This window comes from Topomyia yanbarensis, chromosome 2 (assembly GCF_030247195.1).
Source record: "Topomyia yanbarensis strain Yona2022 chromosome 2, ASM3024719v1, whole genome shotgun sequence".
Lineage (NCBI taxonomy): Eukaryota > Metazoa > Arthropoda > Insecta > Diptera > Culicidae > Topomyia > Topomyia yanbarensis.
The window spans coordinates 139,533,201-139,556,016 of NC_080671.1; the positions used below are offsets into that span (position 1 = coordinate 139,533,201).

General features: G+C 38.0%; 1 protein-coding gene across 7 annotated transcripts in view; it reads right to left on the reverse strand.

Annotated features, from left to right (window-relative positions):
* The window catches only part of LOC131681539 (serine/threonine-protein phosphatase 6 regulatory ankyrin repeat subunit A), a 243,902-nt gene that overhangs the window by 49,193 nt on the left and 171,893 nt on the right, over window positions 1–22,816 (reverse strand). For all 7 annotated transcript variants that reach the window (XM_058962363.1, XM_058962366.1, XM_058962365.1 and 4 more), the window contains 5 exons: window positions 19,188–19,483; window positions 18,826–19,128; window positions 17,281–18,708; window positions 16,689–17,225; window positions 16,385–16,591 (listed from right to left, as the gene is read on the reverse strand). In XM_058962363.1, coding sequence (XP_058818346.1) covers window positions 16,385–16,591; window positions 16,689–17,225; window positions 17,281–18,708; window positions 18,826–19,128; window positions 19,188–19,483 — 2,771 coding nt within the window. The remainder of the gene's footprint in view (window positions 1–16,384; window positions 16,592–16,688; window positions 17,226–17,280; window positions 18,709–18,825; window positions 19,129–19,187; window positions 19,484–22,816) is intronic.

Sequence of the window (22,816 nt, forward strand, 5' to 3'; positions counted from 1 at the left end):
ATATGATTAATAACGAGGATAACACTTTCCGAATGTAGAGAGAAATTTATGAAAAATAACGATTTCCATTCGATTCTAGCAGGTTCTGATCGATTTTGATGAGCATTTGATTTTTGCTGTATGACCAATTATATGTATAGGTCAAATGTTTAAAATCAGTAATTTAAGGTCAAGATAGCATCATTTTGAAACCGCCAACTTCGGAGGTTTAGTATCTTCGATGAGTTTTACAAACGTTAAACAGCGCATCATTTGATAAAATAATTTTGACGGTATATCGTCCAAGAAGTATTTATGGTGATTTTTCTCAGGTTAATATTCATGACTACAATAAAGTCTCAACAAATTCGCTAGACACGAACTCTGTTACTATTTTCTTAAAAATTAATTCTGCATAATTTTAAAACTTCAAAAATTACGGTTTCGGAATTATGCCGTTTGGACAGTATGATCGATTTTCACCAAACCCCCACCAAACCGAATTTCTGGCTACGCCGCTGACTTCAAGTAAGTAGAAACAAAGTCGTTCTACACTCGTTCACAAGAAACTTCTTCGAATGCTGAATATCTATTATAATACATTAAAACCCTAATTTTATCAGCCAAATATGAACATATGTTTGATGGGCTCTAGCAGACGAACAAGACTGAATTCGAGTAAATCCTTTCTTGAGGATGTTTCCTTATCATGAAGATGGAAATATGCAAAAATAAAAAGTTCATCATAATCAGAAATACTTATCAGACTACATCAAGGGACGGGAAGAATATTTTAACAGCTTCAGTTTATTATAAAGAAAGAAAAATTGCCCGATTTAGTCAATGTCTCCATTTTGTCAGCCTAAAATACACCATGAGACTGATAAAAATGGGTCTTTATTGTATGTATTATTCACTGTGTTTTACATTAATAGGTACATTTCATTGTTGGGGATTTTTTATTGTATCGAACTACAACAATTTTTAGGTAATTTTCAAGGGGTTTTTTTTATAGACTTCTCCCAAAATTTGGCGAACCTATTCCAATTCGTATACCAATTAATTGGTATATTTAAGGGTTAATATGTTACAAATAGAGAAAATACTGAAATTTTCAGCTTTTTTCTTACACAATATTACGAAAGATTATTAAACAATTTTTCTTAATAAGTTTGTGAAAATTATAAACTATTTGAAATTTTTTAATAGTTAAATTTTTTTTTATTTAACCGTGATTTTTTAATAAATAGTGACCATCGCTTCACAACGTAGTCTATTTTTCATGGCTTGCGGTGAGCACGATCTCTCGAATTGCTGAACTGAAAATTACGGAATAGAAATTAATTTTTGGTATTCTTTACTTTACTCGCCGCGCAAATAGCTCTGAATTAGACCCGCTGGTGCCCTAAGACAATTTCGCTAGATTTTCAGAGCACTGTGCACACAGTGCATTAACGCAAGTGACGGAAGGTTATCGAAAAGTTTCGTGAAAATGAAAATTCCAGTAATGATGATGATTTTCCCAAACGGTTAGTTTTCGAGAGATTTTTATTTGTTCTTTGGCATTAGGATTAGCGATAATAATTCAAATCAAGGATACTACTGGGAAGTCACCTTTAGAAAAAGTCGATGTCGAAGTAAAATTTGGAACTATGCACGCATGCACTTCAGAGATAGCGTGATATCAGGAGCTGCGATTTCATTTCAACCCTTTTTTGTGAAAATGGCGATACTTACAAATGTAAACATAAGGCTTTTTTCATACATGCGAATGAGGGCTTTGAAACGCAACCAATTAACCTAAAAATTTTGATTCTACGATATTGCTTTCTTAAACTACAGCAAAAAATACAACGGGCGAAACTGTATTTTTGTTTGTTTATTTAAAGTTTCTCCCTCCACGCTCCATGCAAACAAACAGGGCGATACTTTTTTTGCTAGCAGTTTAGAAGCGAAACTGTCATTTTCGTATTTTTTTGAGGATTATCAAGCTGATACTAGCTGTAAATAGTAACAATGATCGCTATTGAAAATAACCCGGACGAAATCGGTGGTGTAGAACGGTAGTTATTGTAAAAAAACGTAAGAACGATACTTCAATGCTGATAGATGGGACCGAAAAAGTAAACAATCGCCAAAGGGGCGATACTATCATTTTGTAAATTTCAATAGCAAAAACAAATTTTAATTTAATAATTTCAAATACTTTATGAAGTTTTGGGTTTCGATCACTGAATCATGCAATGCAGGATATAAAAAACACAATAGTTCTTAAATAGGAAATAAAAGTCTGGAAATATTCACTGTTGATTTTCTTTGAATGGTGTCACTGTTAGTATCGCCCTTTTCAAGAAAATGCGTTGATTTCTTAGTTCTCAGTCGCGTTGGTAATTTGAGTAAAGTATGAACTTCAAATCTATTAAAAAAATGCGATTTTTTTGGCTCAGTACAATATATAACCCCTTTAGGAAAATTCAGTTTTCCCAGCACAATTTAGATATTTTATTAACAGAGCATTAACAATAATTCGTAGCTATGTCTATTTTATGGGCCATTTTTTCGCTTCCCATTGGTTTGATTTGAGATTTCTAGCAATGATATTGTCCTATGCTGATTTGAGCGATTCTCTGAGTCCTGCCACTTTTCCATGTAGTATGTGTTATCAAAAACATCGCGAAGCATCAAGTTCTAAATGTTCTCAAACGATATAATATCCGAAGAGAGTGATAAGAGTTATAAGAAATGTCTCATCACACTGTTAGGTGGATTAAAAGCGTTTTTTTTCCTTAGATGCAGTCTGGCAGAATGCCAAGGTCAGTCCAGCGATTCCCGGTGGAGCATTGCGTCCGGTTCACTGGTGCTCTGATGATTGAAGCCGGCGATTTGCTACGGACTACTCGGAATAGTCCCCGACGGTGGATCTTTCCTACTCCGACGAAGAGTTCCCCGGCAGATCTTCCGAAACCGATGCTACCCGGACAGATGCCGAGGTCGGTCCTGCGTTTCTGGGTGGAAAGTGACTTCCAGTTGATATGCGCCCCGACGAGCATCTGCCGGAGCTACTTCCCAATCTACTCGAACTAGTCCCCGGTGGTGGGCCTAGTCTACTCGGACGGAGAAATTTCCCGACGTTGAAATTTCTCTCGAAATCGTTATCTCGATGCTGGTCGGTTAGGTGCCGAGCAGGCACGTAGCCAGAGGGGGGGCTAGGGGGCTAAAGCCCCCCCCCCCGAAAATTTTCAAAAATAAATTTAAGAAACAACCTGTTTTTCGGTGACTCTTAAACAAAATGTATCTTGTTTGGTTTCAACAAATTAATGCGAGAATTGTGAGGAAGATTGCTATTTCTAACCACCGAAGACAGCGGTCAGGATATCTACAGTAATAAAACAGTTCCCTTCATGTTGTGTGACTCGTCGGAAGAACAAAAGAAACTGTTACTTTAATTTCTGCTGTGGGGATCTGTAGAATGATTGAGTCACAGAAGCAAGAAGTAGTGCTCCAGCCAAAAACGGAGGCTGTTGACTTCCGGTCTTTTCGCATAAGATCGATCTTATGCGAAAAGACCTGAAGTCCATAGCCTCCGTATTTGGCTGGAGCAACATTCATGATGTGAAATATTTGCTGAAGGTGAATATGGAGGTTATGCTTACGAACATCGCCTTTAACGAGTTTAACCATGTCAGGCGTTCAGTACTGATGCCATTTAACAAATTAGCCCAGCGAAACCAGTCATTTTGCATAACAACTTGAAACATGTGGTTGCTCCTCATATATATGGACGATGAGAAAATCATTGCTCGGCTACAAGATCTGATACCACTTACTTGCACCGTGGCTATTAAAAGATTCCTGTCACATTTGAAAAAATGGTATTTATTATAAAGGACACATCTAGGAAGTAATTCCCTATATATTAAATGGTGTTTTTGTGGTGAAAATCTAGGTGAACAGACATATTTCCTCCAACCTGACCCTGCACGTAAAAACTGAATGCGATAGTATTATTTTACACATTATATCTTTGCATATACATAGTCTCCAAAACCATTTCCTGAAAAACAAACATTTGCCAAATTTTGGCTGCTGTTCGGATAATATTGACGGCAAAAACTGCGTCTAGTATCTCACAATCAATGGTCGGCACCATCATTGAGGAAGTCGACACTCGTGACCCGTCAGAAATTCGCGAACATGGACATGGCAGTAACCACTATGATGATAAGGAAGTGTACGAGATAGAAATGAACAACCACCGCGACACTGTTGGTTAGGAAAAATATTTCCCAGCCTAGTAAATAGTTCTCCACACGCAATCGTTAGTTGTTCGCACGAGATCTGTAGGACAACCATTTACGTTTTATCACTTTCATTGTTCACATCATGGAAATATATTGAAGACACAAGGCTTCATTTAGCTAATGCATTGAACCGAATAAAATAAACGAAATATATAACAAAATGCAGAAGTTTTATAGAAAAGTGAGCTCAAAAACTGTCCCAAAATGAGAACTTTATCGCTAGTGGTTGTGTCTAACAAAACTCATATATCATGTTATATATTAGCCAGAATAAAGTTAGTTAAAGCATAAGCAAATTGAATTTCTGTAATAGGTTAGTGCACTGTACACTTAGTTGAAACATCAGGCATCTCACTCAAGCGTGCTAGACAAAAACATTTCCGTTAGTTGATGACAATATAGTCGAGAAGACAGTTTTTGTTTTCGCGTCATTTTAATGCAATAGTAAAGTATTTCGGTTGACACTCAATTTCATTTTATGCGGAGAATGCGTTCCTTATTTAAACATTATTAGTCCGCAAATTAGTGATATTTTAAACAATCGAACAATAAGCAAGAAAAACGCCAAAAAATAAACAAGCCAAAAAGTGGTAAAACAGTGGTTTTTCTGAGGTGTTCATCAACCCACGAATTGTATACCGTCGTATATTACTAATGTTGTTGACATACAGAAACGTACATAGTAGCGGTAGGACTATCTGTTGTAATTTTATCCTTACTTTTCAACGGATGTCAATTGATGTTAAACCACATATTAGTCAATCAATCATAATAAACTTAATGTTGTAAGCAGTAGCATTTCTTTTTCTTTCGATGGTTTCCAATTAATGTCCATGTAAGTCTAAAAACGACGTGACGATAAAGTGAACAAGCATCAGTAGCCTATCACGAAGAGCGACTAAAATGCTGTAACTAGTTGAGTCTACAGTCAATAAGTTGGGATTAATGTTTCGATTTCATGTTTTCGTTTTATTTGTGTTCGTTATGAAATAAAATGAGAGAGATGAGCAGAGATCACGAAGAAAAAGAGAGAGAAAATAATAAATAAATTGAAATCGACCCAAGAGCAGCTGTTCTATATTTTCTGGGCACTCAACTACAGAACAACAGAAATCATCAAAGAAAGTTGGCCTTACGTTACTCTTCGGCAGAGGTGAAGTAAGTGCGATGTATACCCGTCCATGTGTCGGAATAGAAAGATGCTGAAATTATTAAGCTTGTTCATATTTATAATATCTAGTTCTTTTTTCCAATCTAAAGTTTTATTTGAAACGGCTCAATGCGTTAGCACAACTGAGCCGTGGGTCAATAAGTAAAAATTAAAAAAAATCTAAGAATGTCGGTCTGCCAGATCTTGTTGACGCAGTTTGCTGCTGCGTGTTGAGATCTTTTTCCTTGGTGGTGAGGCCGCTTGGGGGTCATTCAGTCTGCCTTCTCTCGCGTTATCGTTCCCGTCCATGTCGTCATCGGTACTGCTTTCTTGCTGTTCACGATCAGAGGTTCTTATTTGTTTCTTGTTCTTATGGGTCGCTGTTGTATATCCGTCTTCATCGGTATTTGCTTCTTTATTGGCGATGCTAATTGTTGGTTTGGGAGCGGTTGTCGTGGTCGTGGTACCTACATTATTGGGTAATTGGATCGTTGTTTTAGGTTTATCTGAAGGTATCGGTGGCTGCTAGTTAGAGTTAGCTGTAGTAGATGAGTTTTGACTAGTTGCTTCGGCGCATGTTTTTCCGTAGTAGGCTGTATAGTTACAGAATTGGCATGTTGGGGTCTGCCCGGGATATGTGATTAGCGTTGTTTGCTTATAGGTCACGCCATCCTTCGGTGATTTGCATTCGATAGTCATGTAAGAAGGTATTGGTTTAGTCACTCGCATTCTCACAATACGATCGCCGTTGGGAATGCCGGTGAAAAAAATTTTCTAGGTACCATTCGTAATAGATTCTACTTCTCCATTTGCGACATAATTCGTTTGATGAAATCTTCCTTCGTGCGCGGGGCCAAATCATGGATACGCACGTCCACCATGTCGTTTTCCATATGCACGGGGATCTTGATTCTGGTGTTATTAAATTCGACCTCGTGTTGCATGTTGTTCTTTGCAATGAAGTTTTCGGCCTGTGCTAAGCTTCTAAACGTGATCAAAACACAGTTTTTTACGTGATGTAGCTGAATGTAGGTAACTTCAGCGAGATTAAGCTCAATTTTCACGTTAACTAATTGTTCCACTTCCTGAACTGTTCGTGTTATCCCGTAGCACAGACACTTTTGCTTCATTTGGCAAACTCATTTCACTCCGCAGCCAGGAGCAACGATACAATTTGTATGTGCACTGATATAGAACAATAGCTAGCTTGATTCACTGGTGCCTATAGCCTGCTAAAGCGTAGCAATTTTTTTTGCTTCTGCTTTTTGCGACGTCAGAAGATAGACATTCTAGTTATTTTGGTAATACATTTAACAAATTTCACGTACCGTCAAGTCACCAGTTACCGTGCGTTTAGGTGGATTTGACGTGACTTCCAACTCTGTTTTTTATCAAAATGAAAACCGCTCTCATACACGCAAAGAAATAAGGCATATTCGAATCAAATATTTTGCGACTTTGATTCTAAGTCAAAGATTTTGTTGAAACAGAAATAATATTTCTCTGTTTCAAATACCAAACATTGTTGGTACAAAAATATCGGCATTAGTGACAAAATAATTTGCATTTTGATTCCAAAATCCCTGCAAAAAGCAGGGAATATTCGTATCAAATATATTGAAACTTTGATTCAAATTCAAGTATTTAGTTGAACCAAAAAAGCACTGGTTGGTTGTACAATAGCATTATTTAAAAGAAAAATATTGCTGTTAGATTTAGAAATATTGCTTGAAAATGGATAGACTGTGTTTGGTTCGATCTTTGTTGTATCATACAAATAAAAAAATGGACGCATCGGTGGTCGAGAATAAAGAATTGGAGTTCAAGACGCTAGGTTTAGACTATTTGAGCATTATAAAAATGTAAATACAATTTGATTAGTGCAATGCGGTCGTGAGTGCTTTCATAGGTGAGAAAATTATTTATTAATGGGGTAATACCTAAGAACCTAATATTATTGTTATTATTCCAGAAAATTGATACAGCGTCGAAATTTATCGAACGAGAGAAAGCAGAGGAGCTAAAACAGCATCTTTAGCGGAAAGATTGGAAAAGTTGTCATTTACGTAATCATTGGAATTTGGGCTTGGGATTCGGTGCAAAATATGAGCATCTTAGGGTAGAAGAAAAAACAAAAATCAAGATATTAATATTAAATACACCTTTTTTGAAAACAAATTAAAAGTTTTTTGATTCAAATGGATTTTTTCATTGCTTTAAAAAGGAAAAGCATATTTTAACTAACAAATAACATACTTTGTTTCAAACAAAAGATATCATAGATTCAAATAAAATTATTATTGAATTTACACAAAATCATATGGGGGCTTGTTAGTAGAAACAACAACCATTTTTTTGGAATCTAATAACAAATATTTTTGAATCTAAAAAATTTGCAATTAGGCCCTGATTCAAAAATATATATTTTTGATTTCTAAGCGAATTATTTTGGAATTTAATATACATTTTTCTGCGTGTAGTCACTGTAAAAATACCTATCTAAATACGTCACAATTTAGAAATAATATAAAACTATTAGCAACAAAACGAGAATAAGTAGTTTGTTTGGCACCAGTGCACGTTATATGATCAACTTACCATGTATTTAAAATTTTGATTCAACTTTAGTTGGAATGTTTCAATAAAACGATGAAACGAGAGGATTTGGGATCTGGATCTCTCCGATAGATTCAGGGAGCTAGTTCTTTAAATTTCGTGATTTTGAAACAGCGCGGTGAACGAAACATGCACGGCGACTGGCGACTTGAAGGAAAATTAGAAGATATTAGTAATCAGTGTTTTCGTTCGATTTGTAGACAATTTTCTTTAATAAATTAAATTGTGGGCAGTTTCCTTCAGTTTATTTAATCATTTAAATTTATATTTTGATCCTATTGATCACCAAAAATCCTTCTTAACTGGGGCTCTAATCTACCAGACCAAGGCTAGTCTTGAAAATAGTTTCATTTAAATAGAACTGGTAATACTCGCAGAACGCAAGACAAAGAAAATAGAAGTTGAACCGTCTCTGGGCATCTACAAATCGCTCGCTAAATCAGAAGATTTTGTGCGAATTTCGACATTCTCTTCGTTCGAACATTTTATGGATATTTTTCTACTCATTTCGGTTTAGCATCTTCTACTCCTTTTAAAGGTGTAGCTTGGAACACCTAGTGTTTTCCAGCACCGTCAAGCATTGTCATATTCGGTTAGCGCATAAACACTGTGAACTCTAGAATATACTTTGTTGTAACGAGAGTAAGTACTATAACCTTTCTTGTGACAATGAACATATTTTTAGGATTGTCTTAGATTTGAAATTCATTTCATTATGAGCTTTTCAAAATTTAATTTAGTTTCTAGTGACTATATCAAATTGTCAGAATTAAAAGCTTTATGCAATTTTTTTTTAAGCCCCTCCCGAAACAAAATCCTGGCTACGGGCCTGGTGCCGAGGTCAGTCTTGCGATTCCGGGGAGTTATTAAGTGACTTTACGCTTGTCTGGACATGCCGCAGACTCAGGTAATTCGCATTTAATGCCAAAAGATCCTGACTCCTGTGTTGCAGAAGAAAAAGAGTTAAGTAGCCGGAAAACTCTAAGCTTACTTTTATGACCCTATTCCACGCTTTTCTCTAAACTTTCTTACTTCAAATCCTTGCTCTTCCTTGAGTACTACGGCTCTTAATATTGAAAAGTATTTCTCACCTTATGTGTTTTTTTATGCGGATTTTCAAAATTGTGCTGTTTTTTTATGCGGATTTTCAAAGTTATGCAGTTTTTATGCGGATTTTTTTATGCGGTACGTATCCCCCGCATAAAAAAACTTCAGTGTATAATAGTATACAAAGTATGAATTTTAGCAACGATTCCCCGATGGATTTTAAGCTAATCGCCAAAGAACAAAGAAGGACAATTTTTTACAAAAAAATTAAAGATTCGTTCAGCATGGTTGGCCAGAAAAAAATTGATTGAAATTTTGTTAACGTTTTTTCGCAGTATGCGTTATCGCCAGGATGATCCCCATCTGCATCACTCTGGCTGAGAACGTGGAATGCTACCAGCGGAAAATGCACGTAATACAAGGAGACTGGTCCGAGCGGACTCGTTGGCTAAGTGGCAGCAGGAGTGGGACAACGCGGAGAAAGGAAGGTTGATCCACCGACTCATCCCAAATATGTCGGCTTGGGTGAATAAGAATCATGGAGAAGTGAACTTACATTTGAAACAGTTTTCGTCCGGGCAAAGATGCTTCCGGAAGTACTTGCATCGGTTTGGATATGCTTCGTCACCCATTTGCCCGGAGTGCATGAACGTAAAAGAGACACCGGAACACGTGGTCTTCGAATGCTCTGGGTTCGGCACGAAAATCGGCATCGGAAGAAATCTATCGCTCGGTTTCGGGAGAACCTCTCTCGCCGGGGAATTCTCCTTCGGAGTACGCTAGATCCACCGTCGGGGACTAGACCGAGTAGTTCGCGAACAAGTCGGGAACTCAACGAGTAAATTGTGCTGTATGGTGCGAGAAGAAAGTTGCTGTGCGGAATGGCACAAGGGAGACGAAGGGATCGGTAAATTAGGTCATCTGAAGTTTGCCACTCAGATTATCTTCGTAGAGGAAGAGCACCAAGTATCGACCCACAGCTAGCTTTCAGACCGCCTGCAGAAATTGCCAGTTTGTGTGGCTGATGGAGAACTGGCGGTGTGCGAGGAGTAGTGCTGTAACCCTACTGAAGGAACTAGCTACTAAGAGAGTATAGTTAGAGTGCATGCTATGCACTGCGAAGTAATGCCGTAAGGTAGTGCCGGGGAGAAATAAGGTTCTGAGCAAAGGCAGTAGTCAGGTGGTGGCTGCCCAAACCCGTTCCCTGAAACTTTAGGGTTTTTGTACAATTTTTCCTGCAGTCTCATGGCTTTTGTAAAAGTTTTTGACTGCCCATGATCGCGTAATTGTTCCATTTTCTATTGGATTTTTATCTTTATAGGACTGATTTGCGATCATGAGCAGTTTAATAAAAACTATTAAAAAGAAACATGCACACACACATATAGACAGGGCCGCCGAGAGGGGAACACCGGGGTGTTTCCCCCCGGGCCCGGAGTTTTGAAGGGGGCCCGGATTTTTAACAGAAACTAAAATTTTGACAAATACTTTTTCGACAAAAATTTATTTGAGAATGCAATTGAAAATTCAATATCTTGTGCATGAGGTAACTAGAATAGCGAAAATTCTAAACTACTGCATATTTGATATCAACTATATTTATACCAACCTAATTCTTGCATCGAAACAAGATCAGACTCGAGCGGGTATAGCGGAATTTGTACATTGAATGTCATGTACGCAGTTCACCTGGGTTCGAATCCCAACACAGGAATAGAGATTTTTTATAGGAAAATTCCTAATCTGAATGAAGAAGCGAATGACCTTAAGATTAAAATGTCTATAATCGAAACAAAAATATGATCAGACTTGTAAGGGTTAAACAATTAAATGGTTTGATTAGAAGTCATGAGGTTGTCTTCAAATTTCGCCAATATGAAATCGATTTTTAGCATTGAAAATGCTTTGCTTCACTATATGGGACTGAGACTAGATGTAAAACTAAAATCTAAAATTCGATCCGCGTCGAGAAAATATGGCGTAATTTTAAACGACTGCAGCGTTGTTAATTGTTGATGGAATTGCATCATTTACATACCAATCGATTCAGAGAAGTCCAACTTGAAAATTGATTGCAACTTTAAATTGGTATTTCAACTGTACACTATTGAAAAATCCGTATTATTGTAAATGCTTTGGAAAAATGTAAGAAGACATATCAAGTTTTCACTCACATTTTATTAATTGTTGATAGATTTTCATGATTCGAACACCAATCGATTTACAAAATTGCCAGTAAAAAATTGTTATCAAATTTATCTGTGTGTTTTATTAGCACACTATTGAAAAATCCGTAAATCCGCAGGGAAAACATATACAATTTTCACAAATTTGCGCAACTCTTTCCCTAACACAGACCTCATATCGACACTCATAAACGTCTTACACATTTCATCGCATGACATAAAAGGAATGTTTCTGACCGAATTAATTCACTGCCATACCTACTTTGCTGATGGAACGAGATAGGTTATTGCTACTGCTGCTGGTAGGATCTCAGTTACATCTTTCATTTGATACGAGTCATTGAAGGGGAGCGTTTCTGTGTGCTGGAAGGATTTTGCTCGCATTTCCAAGCGACGATGGCGGAACAAATGGCGAATTGCTGGTTTATGCAGTGCGTTTAGTCGTATAGGTAAGTCTCAAATCGTTTCATAAGATTCTCGTCCTGTATTACAAGACAGTTATTGGTAAATCGTCCTTATTAGGACGAATATATAATGGAAAAAGAATTGATGAATAAAATTCCGTTTATTAATTTGTATTAAGTTTGTGCTTGTCGATTCTGTATCTTTACCACTAAATTATAATATAAGCAAATATTCTTCAAATTAATAATGTACAAACTAGAAGTCTTTTGCAAAATGAATAAACGTGGCAATCACGCCACTAAGCGAAAGCCACCCCAAAAATAATGATGAAAATATTTTTATTTGTCGTACAAAAGGATGGTCTTCTATCTGCACCAAAAAATTGATAAAAGAGATCACCTTGTTTCAGTGCTTATTTGACATGAGCTGTGAAAGGAAAATGTTCGTGTGTGTACGTACAGAAGCGAATCGCCGGCAAGGTTCGAATCGTTTCAAAGGATTCTCGTCCCGTATCACAAAACATAGTTATCAGCAAACAGTCCTTATTAGGACGAATACATAATGGAAAAAGAATTCAATTAGAAAATTCCTTTCATTAATTTGTATTAATTGTGCGCTTGTTAATTCTGTACCATTCCCTAGTAACAAATTAGGTTTTAAGGTTGTTTTATAGCCGCTCATAAAACTTAGATTGCACATGTAGCGTGCTATAAAACTTCAATTGTTACTTGGGTTACCAGTGAATCATAACATAAACAAATATTCATACATTATGCGAAAATCCCTTTTATTAGCTTGTCTTAAATCTGTGCTTGTTAATAATCAATTCTGTATCTTTATCAGTGAACAATAACAATAAAAGTAACAACAAGTAACAAGTGGTTGTGTCTTGTAGACAACCCTCTAATTTTTTTGATTTATTGAATTTCCAATCTTCGAAAGCGTTGGATTAGTATTGAAAGTAATTATTGAAAAAAACCCTGCTTAGAGTTGCCACACCGGTTTTTGGAGACGAATTTCGTGTCTTCGTTCAGGTAAATCCGAATTCGCCCGGAAGAATCCATTGGATTATTTTGCAATTTTGCGTTGCCCTTTTCTTCACCAGGAATCGTCCAGCACACAGTCCTCATAAACATCATCATCTGGTTGCAGGCCCTTATTGTTAAGGAGGGCCCCTCTTGGTATTGACAAAAATTATTATAAAAGTGCCATTTGGGTTTACTTTAACCCATTGAACCTTCGTTTCAATGGATCATTGTTCCTCACAAAGATTCTCGAAAGAAACTGAAGTGTGATTTCACAACCCGTGTTTGTTTATTGAGGAGCAGAGCAAAGCTCGCTCGGGTTATCCTTCACAGCGAGAGTGGCTGGTGCTTTTAGATTCTTTGTAGGAAGGAAGGAGAGCGAAGTACTACACCCAACTACATAAATCGACAAAACTGTTAACATATGCAAAAACATACAACTAAAAGTGAACGGCACAGAAAGGTGGAGTGCTTTAGCAAAACATTACACTCTACGGTGAATGTGAAGAAAATAAGATATTTTTCCTCCTAGTGCTACGAGCTGCATAAGAAATAAAACAGTGCATATTTATTTGCTTTTAAGCGTTTTATACAATAAAATGCAATAGAAGCGCTCCAAACTTCTGTCGAGTGATCACTTTAATTCGAAATTGTAATTGATACCCATGTGTCTCTTGAAGTCTATTCCCTGCTTAGCAAAACTCTACTGGTGAAAGTACCACTAGAGGCGGTAACCCTACCTCTATTTGAGAGCTAAATTGGTCAAATGAGTCATAAAAAACTCTTGATATACCTAAATAATTCGAAATAATCCAAAAATTTAAATTTAAAATTTAATATATTTTGTTTGCCGTTCATTGTTACAAAATCCATAAAAAATCATATTCAGATACGAGATGATACCGAAACATTTTTGTCTAGGGGTCGTACTCAAATGATGTAGCTTTTTTCGGAGATTTTCTTGCAAAGCGGCCAGGAATGGAAAAAAAGATAAATACGTTTTACAATTCTTTCAAATACGGCCTTTTATCAACATTTTCATTATAACAGCAAATTGCGTACATAACAAGCCCCTTTTATGAGGAATATAGTATTAATAGTTTTGTTTTGAATTTTATATGTCATGGAGCACGAAGAGATGATCTCTCAGTTCACAATCCTGTAGCTGCCAATAATTCTAAGAAGCATACGTTCAACTAAATTACTAAATTGTGTTTGATTGATTTAGAAAAGAAAATTTAACTCTGCTGCCAAACTAAATCAACTAGTTAGCAAGATTAGCTAACTAATGTAGCAAGTTAAATCTGCATACAAAATCTTTTCGTTTTGGAGGAGTGAGCGTGAGATTTTGAACGTCGCTTCCTGAACGTAACGATTTTATTTTTATTTTTTAACTATTTACTAGAAATCAGTTACAACATTCTTTTAAAATATTTTAAGGTGTGCTAACACACCAACACAAATAAAGAATAATTCATGTTTTCGAAACCAGCATAGCGTAAAATCCAACCCAAACCCTTATTTGAAATTTGATCCATGTTTCTCATTTTTTTTTTTAATTTTTACATGGATTTTTTTTATTTTGTTAATATTTCATTTATCTATTTTTTCAAGTATTGGATTGTATTTGTATTTCTACAATTTTAGGATTCTTCCTTCTTATCTATTTCCATTCTTTTATTTTATCCATCTTTTTACGTTCCTTACTTTTGCTTTTTTCTATTGCTATCACTATCACTTACTTTAATTTATAGTTTTTTCTCTGTTATTTCATTTTATTCACAATTTTTCGAGAATTTTTTTTACCTTTCTCCTATTTTCTTCAATATGTTTTTAACTTTTCGTTTTTCGTAGTTTTATTTTTTCCTACTGATCGTTTAATATAATTTTATTTATTTCTTATACCTTTTTCTCAAGATTTTATTCGTTATTGTTATTTCTTCATTGTTTCCATTTAACCTATTTTTAAAGTACTTTTTCTGTTGACCATTTTCTTGTACGTTTATATTGATTTTTTTTATTTTCCTAAAAAAAATATTTGATTGTTTTTAACACTATGCGCCCTTTTCCTTGATTTTACATTTAGTTCGTTATTTTAATTTATTTCAAATTTCATTTCTAGTGTTTTTCTATTCTTTAAATAATTTAATCCATTTTATTCATTTTCTTAGTGTTAATTTCTCCATTTTTTGTGTTTCTATAGTATACCATGTTGGTTTTTTCCTACTATCTTTGTTTTTCATTTTGTCTGTTTGCTCCGTTTTTGTTCATTATCCAATTTTCTTTACTTTTTGTCTTTTCATCATTCCACTTTTCCAGTTTTTCAAAATTTTCCGGCTCGTCCATTTATTTTAATTTCTCTATGGATATTTTATTCTTGTCTTTTATATACACTCTTATAATTTTAAGCATTCTTAACGTTCTATTTACTTTTTCTATTGCTTTAAATATGTCTTGTTTTAAATGTTAAATAAATTTTGTTATTCTTGATTTTTCGAGTTTTTCAGTTTTATGCATTTTTTATATTAATGTTTGTATACTTTTTAGTAGTTTTTCTTTCATTTTTATTTATTTTTAAAATTTTTCCTACTTTCTTATCGATTTTTCATTATTTTCAACATTTGTTCAATAATGTTCGAATATGTTTTTTCTAGTTTCCTGTTTTCTTTTATCAAATTTTTATAGTTTTTATTTTGGTTTTTCTAGATTAAACATTTTTTGACAACTGACATTAATTTGTTTATTTGGTTGATTTTGGTGTTTGTAGCTCTTTTTTACATTCTTTTAATATTTAGTTTTCCTATTGTTTTTCTTTTATCTTTTGCCGTTGATCGCCGTTTAGATATTTTTAATTTTTGTAATAACTACATTTTTAATCTTTCCATTTCCGTGCTTTTATAAATACTATTGACAAAAATGACGCTTTTCAAAGTCACCAAAACTGTCGAAAAGGTATTTAAAAAAACTCCCACAGTAATGAATTTCAAACATTAACTTTTTTTGTACTCAGGCAATACACAGTGGTGGGGGCCCGTACGTTGGACCCCCCGGGCCTGTATTTTCTCTCTGCGGCCCTGCATATAGACATTTTCCGATCTCGATGAACTAAGTCGAATGGTATAAAAAAGACTCTGCCCTGCAAGTCTCGGTTAAGAACTCGAAATTCCGACCGATTGTGTAACCTTTTGAGAAAGGCAGAACACCATTTTTAAATGAAATTACAGAAAAATTATTGAAAAAAAAAATAATGGGATTTCAAAACTGCGAGTTGAAATAGGTTCGGTGACCCAAGACTAGTTCAAAGCCAGCCATATAAACGAATTTTTGATTTTGTCACAACTTTGTATGGACTTTGTAAAGGGACCAAAAATGCAAATGATAGAAATTAATCAGATTGCACAATCTTGAAATACTCTGCACGAAATAAATGTTAACAACAATTCGTATGCAGTTGCCACAAGCCATGTTTCTTGTTACTGACTAAAAGTGAATAATGCTTTCATGGAAAAATTCAAAGTAACACTGAAATAGCAGGTTGACGGTTCTATTAACCTTGTAGAGTAAATCCGGATGGCATCATTATTTGAGAAATGCCACGAAAACGGTAAGGCGCAATGGGTGCGAATTGTTACGATCTCTACTCTTGATCATCGGTAAAGTTTACCTATTTTTTACCTGCAGATATCTTTGCACGACCGTGTGAGCGATCACCTCCTTCTGCTCGTTCTCGATCAGCACGTCCAGGAACTCCATGTTGCGCCGATCGGTGGCAGTAAGAATACGACCTGCCGAGTCTGCACCGGCGGCCAGCGCCAGGAGCTCGGTAGCCATCGTTTCGCACTGTTTACCAGCAGCGATCAGATCTTTGGCTCGTTCCTTTTCCTATGAGGATTGATCGAAGGGGGGCAAAAAGGGACTGGCGTCAGCAGCGTACTACACTAGAAAAGCGCATTCCAGCGAGAAAATGCTAGCTACTTACCTTGGTGGATAGTACGATGAAAATGTTTGACAACTTTGCGGCGGTATCGACGGGTGCAGGAGAAACCAGAACAAACTCTTCGATTGGTTTGTTGTTGTGATTCTTCGAGACGATCATCAGATTGTACACGAATCGTTTGTCCTCCATCAGTGCGTAGGTGTCGTGCTCTCTGTGCATTAGATACTTCAGTACGTCGTTGTGGCCCTCGGACGCGGCAAACCAAATTGGTGCGCAACCGTAGTTCGTTTCAGACTTTGGCGATCCGCCGGCTTCCACCAAAAGTTTTACAACGTCCAGGTACCCTGCTTTTGCTGCGCAGTGCAGTGGTGTCCAACCGTTCTTATCGGATGCATTGATTTCCGAACCCTGTCCCAGCAGAACTTCCATCATTTGATAGTGGCCGTGCATGGCCGCTATATGTAGGCCAGTCTTACCGTGTCTGTCAACACTATGCAGGAGTTCCGCAGACCTACTCAACAACAGTCCCACGATTGGAACGTGTCCACCGAAACAAGCTAAATGCAGGGAGTTATAACCCTGAATGGGAATGGAAAAATTAAATGTAATGTTAGGAATTGGCAACAATACTCACATTTTCTGAAGTCGCAGCGTCGACCTGTACACCAGCGGAGTTGAGTAACAGACGAACTACGTTTTCGTTGCCGGAATATGCTGCCAGATGCAATGGAGTCAGTCCGGACTCGCTCCCTAATTCAGGTACTAATGATGTGCCAGATGGAGAATCAGATTTAACCGTTGCGGGTACGTTTATGAGCAGCTCCCTCAGCGTATCCGCCTGACCGTAGTAGGCGGCTACGTGCAACGGCGTTAAACCCAATTTTTTACTGGACACCCTTAGCGAATTAGTGCTCCGCATAACCTCGAGCACCTGGCCGTGACCGTTTTTTGCCGCCATATGAACCGCAGTGAAACCTGATTTGTTTTCGTCGGTACAGGATGCTCCGGCTCGAACAAGAACCTTTACGACATCTGCGTGGCCACCCTCTGCAGCCAGCTGAAGAGGCGTCGAATCGGTCAGTTTGTTCCTTGTCGAAATCACGCCGTTCCGATCGAATTTCATCAGTTCCTCTATCACCTTCACCGAACCTTGCATGGCCGCTATGTGCGCGCAGGTATTGCCGTCTTTGCTCGTAGCCATCACAAGATTGGGATGCTGCTGAAGAAATAATTTGGCAACTTCGGAGTAATTGTTCTGTGCAGCCACGTGGATGGGCTTCTGACCAACGTCATCCGTTGCGTCGATATTGGCACCAAGTTCTAAAAGTAGCTTACATACATTCATTTGCCCGCTGGCTGCGGCCAAATGCAGTGGAGTCTGTTTCCTCAAAGTTAAAATATCCACAACTGCGTGATGATCTTGTATTAAAAATTTCACCAACTCCTCGTATCCATTCATCGCTGCCAAATGCAGCGCAGTTCTGCCGTTACGTGATTTAGAATTTATAAACGCTTTATTGGAAATGAGTGCATCGCTGACCTGAAGAAAACCGTGCTCAGCAGCCAAATGCAGCGCCGAACGGCCTTCGTTATCGAACACATCCACCCTAGCATGATTGGCAAGTAGCGTGTTCACCAGTTCCATGTGACCCCTGTTGCAAGCTATTAACAACGGTGTCCAACCAACAGACGACTGCCGATTCATCGCTTTCTGAGTTTCCGTAGCCGAAAGATGGCTGATCAGTTCCATCAGGACATCGTTGTTACCAGCCAATGCAACTGCGTGAAAACACGTATCGTTCGTTGACTTTGTCGTTAACGAGACATCCGCTCCATTCTCCTGGAGCAACTTGACAATTTCTCGATCACCGTTTTCCGTTTTCACCTCATCCTTGGTCACCTGACAAGCGTAATGTAAAGCCGTAGCACCATCTTCGTTCGTAAAATTCAAATAGTTTTTCAGCACTTCCTTCCCATGTTTTGCTAAAACGAAATCTATCAGATGTTTCACAATCTCCGGGTGGCAATTCCGTGCACCCAAATGTAACGGAGTTTCGCCGACCTGTCGGGATAATCCAATCATTCAATTGATTGTCGATACGGTCTGTGCATACTAACAAGTGCAGGGTGCAAGTGCATCAAATCTAAAAAGGTGCTTCCTTTCCTCGACAACGGTTACCTTAGACTTGATTAGTGGATCTCCGTGATCCTCCAGGAGCTGATCCAGGGTCAGCACGTTCCCGTATTTGGCAGCTACATGGACAGGCGTTTGGCCATCATCAGTCGTTTTATTGGCACCGGCACCAGATTTCAGCAACATCAGCGCGCACCGATCTCCATCTCGAACACGTGCAGCAATGTGTAACGGGGTCTCCCGCAACTTGCCACCACGAACGTGAACCTCGGCACCAAACCCCAGCAGCGTCTCCACGACAGCCGGTTTCGCCGATTGAACAGCAATGTGGAGGGCAGTGTAGTTATCCTGGAAAGAAACCATAAACGTCAACAAAAGAAACGATTTGGAAATAGAAGGTGACTTACATTGGTGGGTACATCGACTCGCTCGCCCTTGTTCAGCAGGGTGCTAATGATACCCACATGGCCATATTTGGCCGCTGTGTGGATACTCCGCGCGCCGCCCTTGTTTGGCATGTGTAGATAGACACCTTTCTTAAACAACGTGGTCGCGCACTCAGCGTGGCCGTTCAACGAAGCGATGTGCATCAACGTACTGCCATCTTTCGTCCGTTCGTAGATACTGGCCTTGAATTTGTCCGCCAGGATTTCGATGATTGACGCATGACCGTTCTCCGCTGCGAGATGCATCGGTGTACGATCTGTGGGGAGATAAATCAATAATTATTTTATGATTGGGTTGACTGCAAATAACACTGAGAACATACTCATGTGAAATGTCATTGGCTACAGCTTCTCTGTCTGAATTAACATAAAAGTAACTAAACGTATACCAAATAAAATACCTCATGTATTTACGAGTCTTTAACTGGAGTTTTGTTTTTTCTATAGTGTGATACTGTGAGAATCGGTTCATTTATAGAAAATTTCTCGGAACTGGCTACACTACTCTCAGGCTGTAAACCAGATATCAAGAGTAAACCAATCTAGATAAACATGTCAAATACACTCGTTCGGTGATTCTCGGACCGATAGGTCGATCTTTCCAGTCCGTGCAGTGTAATGTTATAAAGAATACTGCTAATTCGCTGTCAAGGTTATCTTGCGCATTCTCCACCTCGTCGAGGTTTTAGCTTTTTCCCCTTCTTATGTGTTTTGCGCGTTTACCCTTATTTGACCTGCAGAGCAGTGAAGCAGTAGTGTTTCTTCCTAATAAGCCGCCTGGATACATTTATATATATATACAAGTTAAGTAACACCCGATATTGAATTTCTCATTTTTGTCACAAATAACAGCCTGCACTGGGCTATAGGCACTTCCCCTGATAATAATGTGCCTCAAGGTGAGATGGTAGTAGAATTAAATTCGCTTTCCTGACTGAAATTGTACCCACTTTCCTCAACTGGGTTCTTTGTGATCTTCTTCCGAACATACGAGAAGAAATGTTTGAATCTATTGCAGATTTCTCGAGTTCTGACGGAGCGGTGTTCGGCTGTGACAGAAATATCGAAAATTCGTACTGATAAGCTTCGGGTGGTGGTAAATAGTTTGCAAGGATCTGCTGGCACATGGGGTTGGCTGTTTTAAAGAACTCCTCCAACCAGTTAAGATACTGGAGTGCCAACGATTGCATTCAACATCAATCGCAGCTGATGGAAAGAGGACATATGTCAACTCAGACGCTGTGACCTTCGCCGGTTCTCCTCTATCTAACGACCTCCTCATTGACAAAGTTTATTTACCTGTTCGCCTTTTTGTGGTGCAGGTCATGAACTGCATAAATTACAACTTTAACGAGATCAATATTATTCGCTTGGATAAAGAAGACTCTTACGGAGGAGTACTTTTGGATCTTGATCTTGATCTTGTGCGACCACCCCTGACTGCTACTCCGTTATCGATCTGGACTAGCTGAAGTTGCACAGAGGATAAGTAGATAATTATGCTTGAGAGTAGCAAAACATCTTTCAATGTGTAACTCCTGGTAATCCTAAAGTATTGATCAATACCGGCGCCGGCCAGGCCCAAACGTAGATCGCGGAAGGAAAGGGAAGAATGGTTAGTCCGATACTTGCTTTTGCTAGAGGCCGTATATACTACTGCACACTTCACAAGTATCACAAGAGGAGGATATTTTTGTTAGTAAGAGTATAGAAGGACCACTTCTTCTTTACCGACGCCAGAGAAGTGACTTCACTATCTGGACTAGATATCGATCCACCAAACTCATAGACCGGGGACCAACAGCTTTACTTCCCTTCCGAAGGAAGACGTGACCACAGATTTTTTCACCTCAGAAAAATCTCAACGACCTCGGCTGGAATTGAACTCAGGCAAATTGGAATGAGTGGCGGTCACGCTTACTGTAGGGTCACGCCCTTGTAAGCGTTAGTGTCATGTCTCTGGGCAGTCGATGACAGATAGAGAGGGTAGGCGAAAAGGAAAAGAAAAAGTGGTCAGTTGTTAGAAATGCGTACAAGGATAGAGACTGGAAAGGATAGTTGAAAATTGGAGAATATATAACGAGTTGTTTATTGAATAAACGGTGGTTTTAATTGTTTCCCGAATCCGCTACTTCACAAATCTGGCGACGAGGATTTTAGAAAAAGGTGAGTGAAAGATTGATTCTTGTGATAGGAAGGAAATAAATTGGATTGCGCTGATTTTCACAAAATGGCGTCAGGTTGAAAAAAGTGAAAAATGAAAGAGGTGTGAATTGGCGATGTGTACCGTAATGTAAGGCGTATGTATAAAGCGAAAAAGAATGTGTGGTGTAGGCCGATAGTGTCCACTGGGTTGGAGAGACGTCACTAGTCAGGTGCGTCCAGTAGTGCAAAATGTAATAGTATGCTGATTATTCTTACTGAAGTTTTAGAATAAAAAGTGCAAGGACTAGTCTTAGTCCACGGGAGTTCGGATATATGTCCTTGTAGCAGTTGTTGCAAGCGGTGAAAAGAGATGTATGGCCCTGTAGCAGTGGTTACAGGTGGTGAAGCATTTGCTACAGGTATAATTTTCCATTACTTCCTAGTAAAGGTTGTTTTGTTATTTGAAGCTAGTTTTAGCTGTTTTTCCTATCATCTCTGCGTTCATTAATACAAATCAGTTTTTTTTTAAATTATTTTTTTTAAATTATGTGTACAATGCAAAGATTTTAAAGTATGTTAAATATGCTACGTAACGGTTTGGAGGTAGTTAATAAAAGAAATATATAATAATGTATTTTTTTCTGCAGATGGATGAAGGTCGTCCTGTACCTCCGTTTCGATGTGACGAAATCGAGAAAAATCGTTTATACAATGAATGGAGAATATGGTAAAGGTCGCTGGAGTGCTACTTTGAAGCTTACGATGTTGATGATCAAAAGAAAAAACGGGCAAAGCTTTTACATTTTGGAGGACCATAGCTATACCGTGTATTCGAAAATCTCCCAGATTGAGAGAATTTTCCATTAGTGGCTATAGCGAAGCCATGGTACGACGTTGCAGTCAATGCACCTGACCGGTTCTTTCAACCGTGCCAACAAGACGGTTTGGAACGACATAAGCTACGTCAAATGTATCAAAAAGATGGCGAAAGGTTGAATAGTAAATTTGTTTGCAAGGATAGAGCGCTGGGTTCTAAGACTGCAGGCCTTTGACTATCTAGTTAGTCACATTACAGGACAAGGAAACCTGGCAGACGTACTTTCGCGGCTAAGTACTATAGAACCTGTCCCGTTTGATAGAAGAGAGGAACTGTTCGTAAGGCAAGTTACTATGTATGCTGCTACTGCTGTTGCACTGCGATGGGAAGAAATCGTGAAAGCGTCATCGGAAGATCCAGAAATTCAAGAATACGTCGATAATGGAAATCTGGACAAGCTACCATTGTCTTATCGTGTAATCTCTAATGAATTGTGTCGATTTGGGGATATTCTTCTTCGAAATGACAGAATTGTCATCAGTATTGCACATGAAGGGCATCTAGGAATACGTACTATGAAGTCACATCTTCGAATCTCTGTATGGTGGCCAAAAATGGATATAGCTGT